The following is a 5,647-nucleotide window of genomic DNA, read 5'->3' as shown; positions in this document are numbered from 1 at the left end:
GGAGACGATAGTGCATACAGAGTCCACCTGGGAGACGATAGTGCATACAGAGTCCACCTGGGAACTGGTGCAGCGATGTCTGTGTCCCGACCCTGACCTCCAGAGTGAAGGTTGCCAGTGCTGGGTAATGGGAAGTCTTCTCCCTTAACTGCCATGGGCTCCATTTGCATAGTTTAATCTTCTCCTCTAACATATGTCTCTATGTGGCAAGAGAGAGGGTCCCCCCCCACTGTCTCCCCCTTCCCCTTCTCAGGCTGCTGTTGCAGCAGTTTATTTCTTCAAATTAACATGCCGTCGTTACCCATGAGGCCTTGCGGTATCCATTAAACTACCCCTGGCTCCCTTCATTCCCCCCCTTGATATTGATATTCGTGGAAGGTCTTCTCTGACTAGGGAATCAGGTCCTCATCCCAGAGTTGAGGGAGATAAGGATCAGATATCCCGCTGATTATTTGGCATGAACTAACCCTTTTAAGAAGTCCCCTGCCTCTCAGTGGAGGATGGATAAAATGGCCCTTTGTGTTGACAATCCCTCTGGCCAGTAAAAGTATGGCTCTGTCTTTGGAAGAAGGGGCTGAGAAGTTTAGGGTATTTGCTTTTGCTTCAGACTCCAGTCTAAACGCTTATCTCCATACAGGGTGAGGACGTCCCCCTTACAGAGCAGACCGTGTCTCAGGTATGACTCTTCCTCCCTCCTTTCCACATGTTATTACAGAGCCTAACAGCCAAGTCTGAATTGAGACCTGGCATCAGTGAGGTGGCCTGGCTGCCTCTTGTCCTCAGCCGAGCCCTCTTCCCTCACTGTGATCGGGACTGTCAGCCTCGCTTTCTGTGCCCTTCAAACCTTCCTGCCAGATACCTCAGGCAGTGATTTATTCCCCGGCAGAGACTTGCCTTAAAGCAGATGGTCTGTGTGCCTCTGAGCACACACTCCTCTTTCTCTTATTATTCAAATGAGGGCTGAGCTGGAAATGCATATTCTGAACTGTGCAGACTGCAGACCCATCCTTCTGCCTTGACTGCAGATGACTGTCTACTGACCTGGGGGCTGCAAGGGAGAGTTCTGGAAATGCATATTCTGAACTGTGCAGACTGCAGACCCGTCCTTCTGCCTTGACTGCAGATGACTGTCTACTTACCTGGGGCTGCAAGGGAAGAGTTCTGAGTCTGCCCAGTAGGAATCCTCATCATCTGGATGTGTAATCTCCTTTTTATAACTGTGTCCAATAACCCCCAGCTTTTTCTTCTTTCCTCCCAGGTATACCTCTTCTCTCTTCATCCCCCCAGTGGATTTGAATTCGGGGGGACTTTCCCAAACTGACAATCCTCTAGGGCCTTAGAGAGCTTCTTCCTATCCTTCCACCCTTGGGATTTTCTATCCCCAGTTCTTCTAAGGAGAGGGAAGGCAAGTGTGGGGAAGGAGAGCCTCAGCCTGCTCACGCCCGGTGGCTTGCAAGCCCTCCTCAGTGCTGCCTTTGTCTCTGCAGGTGCTACAGTCAGCAAAAGAACAGATCAAGTGGTCCCTCCTTCGATGAAGATGTTTCATGCCCAGTTCCTTGCGCCTCAAACCCCCACATCTGCTATGACTTCTTATCCAGGCCCCCAACAGATGCTCTTAGGGTCATGTTGGAGAATCACAATGGACCCTTGCATCTCTATCCTTTCTAGGGTCGTTTGTCCCCCACTTCCTTCCCACTCAAGGGCAGATTTGAATGAGGCAGGGGAAACACCTCTTCCTACTACACTGGTTCTCCCACCCCCACATTCTCTCCTGGCCCTTTTCTATGGCTGTACTTAAGATCAAAGCTGGAGAAAGAATGTGCTGAGTGTTTCCCTCCCTGTGCCCCAAGGGCCCTCATCCCAGCATCCCATATGTCCAGCAAAGGGAGGACTCCTTCCTTCATCCCAAGTGGGTCTGGAGTGGCAGGGGCTGCGCAGCTTCTCTCCTTCCTGCTTCCCTGTCCTCTGCCTTGAAGAGATTGGGAACAGAGCTGCAAAGGGACAGTGATTTAACCGCTGTCTGTGAGTGTGCACGCAGTGCAGTCTCTGCTATAATCTGCCCTTCAGCCTCAAGGCTGCTGTGCCACACCTCTCCCAGGTCTTTGCCTGGTGTGGCCTCTGGTAGCCTGGAGCAAAGCCAGACCTTGAAACTAAAACAGGTGGCTGCCAGAAGAGTTTCTACACAGAACCAGGAAGAAGGGTCCTTCATGACTTGGATCTTGCCACGTTCCTTCTCTGCCTTGGTTCTGCAGTCTGCTCTTTAGCTCTCCCTCTCTGCCCCAGCCTTCCCCTCAGCCTCTCCCTCTCTGCCCCAGCCTTCCCCTCAGCCTCTCCCTCTCTGCCCCAGCCTTCCCCTCAGCCGAGGGGCTGGTGCCTGCCTTTCTTCTAAGGCTTGGATTCCCGTTCGTGGTTGAAATGTTGCCCCTTGACCCCACATCTCCGTGAAAATGTCTTAGAAAAACGTTCCCCTGCAAACATTCTGCCCCCTGCTTTGGCTGAAGTGGGCAGACTGGAGGTGGCCTCTGCAAGAAATGGAGTCAGGCGGATTACAGTACGTTGCTGTGCGTCAGAGGAATAAAGCGAATCTCTTCCAAACTGCTTTTGTGTGATGGTTTTGTTCCTCCCTTTTTTTGGCAGCTATTTCTGTTCCTCCAACCCCCCTCCACCTCTCCTTATAATATTTCTTCCTACCTCAGAGACTCTCCAACACTCCCGCCCCTAATTTACGGGGCTGTTTGCCTCCTTGGCATCTCTCGGTCCCCTCGCCTGGAAATTGGCGCCAGGGGTGGGGTGGGGATGGTAATTTCTCAGTGGGAGACTTGGGGAACCGAGTTCTTCCCCACACACCCCCAAAGCCAGCTGCCTGCTCCCGCCTCAGCCATTAGTAACCCGGAGACGCGCACCTGCGTGGGGGCTCTCCTCCAGTCCCTACTCCCTTCCCGCACCTCCCATTCCTCTGAAAAGGCACTGTGCGGGTTATTTATCGGAGCCAGCGCTGCTCCAGAAGGTCAGGACGGTGGTGTAAATAACCTCTTCTCGCCGTTTCCCTGTCCCTCCAGAGCCCGCTCCCCTCCCCCTCTTCAACCTTTATTCGCACAAATGAATGTGGCTGGGCTGGCGTAGAGCCTGGCCCTGCATCTTAATGGGGCGGTGAGCTCACAAGATGGATTTAGCTGGGGGTTTTATGGTTGCTGCGGCGACAGGAGAATGCTTTGGTTTTCTTTCCCCCTTCCTCTGCAGGATTTTAAGGAGGGGGCAGTGTGGGGACTCTTCCTCTCCACTGAGATTTGAAGGGTCTCTTCAGTCACCTCGACTGTTCTGACATGGGCCTGCAAACCTGGACCGTGGAGGCTAAGGGAAGGAGGAAGGAGGCAGAATGGGAAGACCCTCTCTGCAGGGCAAGAAGCCAGTGGTTTGAACATTCCTTCCTCCTCTAGGAAGACCTGGAACTTGGGCTCTGCATCTGTGAAGTACCTGGGCCCAAGATGCTCCTAAGCAGACAGAAAGTGATGTACTGAACCGTCCCTGTGTGGTCCCTGTACTGGAAGGTAGAGAGTCGCAGGGGAAGAGCTGTGATGCCCCTGCCTACCCAGTCCTCTGGCCAGCAACTTCCTTTTGGGGCTCTACAAACCCGTCCTTAGCACTGACTAAAACAGACACAGCAGGGGCCTGGACTGTCTGGTTTGCCTCCCCCTCCTGTTTGTGAACCTTTCCCCCTTCCCCAGGGAATTCTAGGAGGCCCTCCTCCCTTTTCCCCCTTTGGCTGGGAAAGAGACTACAGTCTGAACAGTGCCAGACACCTGCCTGCCAGATGTGGCGGTTCCCCACGCTGCCCCCACCCCACCGAGTCCAGGCAGAGGGAGCCCCCCACAGGGTGATTTACTGCCACAGTCTCCTCCTCAAGTGCCCCCTTCAGGCTTCTCAGGCCTGGTGCCCATGCTCCCCTCTTCCCACCAAGGCCCGGAAGCCTCCTCCCACTAGGACTGCAGGGCCCTGGGCTGGGGGAGCTCTGGCTCCCTCTCTGCCTGAAAAAGGAATGGGTCGGTAAAGGGTGACACCCTTGCTACACCCCTGGGAAAGAAAGCAGCAGCAGGACTGAGGAGGGTGTCAGCCAGAGCTGATGTCATTCTCAGCAGGGGAGGACGGGGACGGAGTAGGCTAACAGAATGGAGCCTGTATTCCAGAACTAGATGCAGAGGGCTGAGGTAGACCAAAGACCATGACTGGGCCTGGGTTGTGGACTTTGAAGTTCCACATCTCTTGTTGGGTCTCCAAGCCTCGTGTTTCATAGAAGCCCACAGGTCCGCCTTCTTTCTTTGGTGTTTCCCTTTTGGTGTCCTCTCCCTATGTCTTCCTGGGTCTTCCTAGGTCCTTCTCAGCTCTCCTCCTCCTCTCTGCTTACCTCCTCCTCTCTGCTTACCTCCTCCTCTCTGCTTACCTCCTCCTCTCTGCTTACCTCCCAGGCACCCTGGCTCTATTACTTCCTGGCCAGAGCAGAGCCCTCTAGCAGCCACTAAAGCTGGGACCCATGTAGTCTGTTTTCCTCCCGTCTATCCTTGTAACCTGACACCCAAAGTTCTCTGCAGGGTTGCAACAGGGTTCAGGTGGAACTGAGGCAGGAGGATGAACAGTGTCAGGGGCTGGAAAGGGGAAGAAGGACATAAGAAGGAAAAAGAAGCAGAGGCAGAAGCGGAGAGAAGTGAAAGTGGGCGGGAATCTGGGAGAGAAATCTGTACAAAGAAGGCAAGCAGGGCTAGAGCAGAGAAAGAACGGAGGTGGAGACAGAAGACAGCTCAAAAAGGCTGCTGGGGAGGGGCCAGAAGAAGGCAAGCTGGCTCTCCTGGGCTGCTTTATGCTGGCAGGTCATAAATCATGTGTGTGCACATGTGCACATGACACGTGTGTGGGGGCCCGAGGTGCTGAAAAGGATGGTGTCCACAATATTATCCTTTCGGCAGCCTCTTTGAGGCTCCTCACACCATGTCCCAGTATTTGATGCTCCAGAGATCATTCTGAAGGTACTTCCACATCTTCTTAGGAACCCCGACTTTCTCACTTAGAATACAATCCTGCTGGAGTGTTCAGGACCCACAGAACAATCAAAAGGTCCCCTCCCCTCACTGCACACCATGGCTGCCCACCAGCCGCCCCTGTCCATCTCCTCTTCCCACTCTTCTTGTCTGTCCCCTCCTCTGCAGCACCCCTCCCCCAGACTCTGGGGCCTGGGTCAAAGGGGAGACAAAGACAGGATTTATTACCAGTGTGGAGAAGCAGTCAGAGCAGGGCTGAAGGCAAGGACTGACCTCCCTGCCATGGGAGGGGACACTGGGCTGTTAGAAAAGGCTGGAAGCCTGGGCTTTTCTGGCTCCTGCCCATAACCCCTAGTGTTCAACTCAACCTTGCTGCTTCCTTTTCTCTGAAAACAGAGAAGATGCCCCTGAGGCATGTTTTGGTCTCTAAAGGAAATTTTGAGAGGGAAACAGATGGGACTCCTGGCATAGGGTCACCCCCTTATGGGTACTGAGTAGGACTGAAAACAGACTCACTCCTGTCATAGGGTCACCCCCTTATGGGTACTGAGTAGGACTGGAAACAGACTCACTCCTGGCATAGGGTCACCCCCTTATGGGTACTGAGTAGGACTGGA

The 5,647-nt window shown here is 53.9% G+C and overlaps 1 protein-coding gene across 1 annotated transcript in view; it reads left to right on the top strand.

The window, feature by feature from the left end:
* The window catches only part of Copz1 (coatomer protein complex subunit zeta 1), a 26,530-nt gene extending 23,933 nt beyond the window's left edge, over positions 1-2,597 (top strand). The window contains exons 8-9 of the mRNA XM_013348722.2: positions 638-676; positions 1,488-2,597. Coding sequence (XP_013204176.1) covers positions 638-676; positions 1,488-1,535 — 87 coding nt within the window. The 3' untranslated portion in view covers positions 1,536-2,597. The remainder of the gene's footprint in view (positions 1-637; positions 677-1,487) is intronic.
* Positions 2,598-5,647: the final 3,050 nt, after the last annotated feature.

This window comes from Microtus ochrogaster, chromosome 15, assembly GCF_000317375.1.
Source record: "Microtus ochrogaster isolate Prairie Vole_2 chromosome 15, MicOch1.0, whole genome shotgun sequence".
NCBI classification, from domain to species: Eukaryota; Metazoa; Chordata; class Mammalia; order Rodentia; family Cricetidae; genus Microtus; species Microtus ochrogaster.
This window is presented reverse-complemented; position numbering and strand designations above follow the sequence as displayed.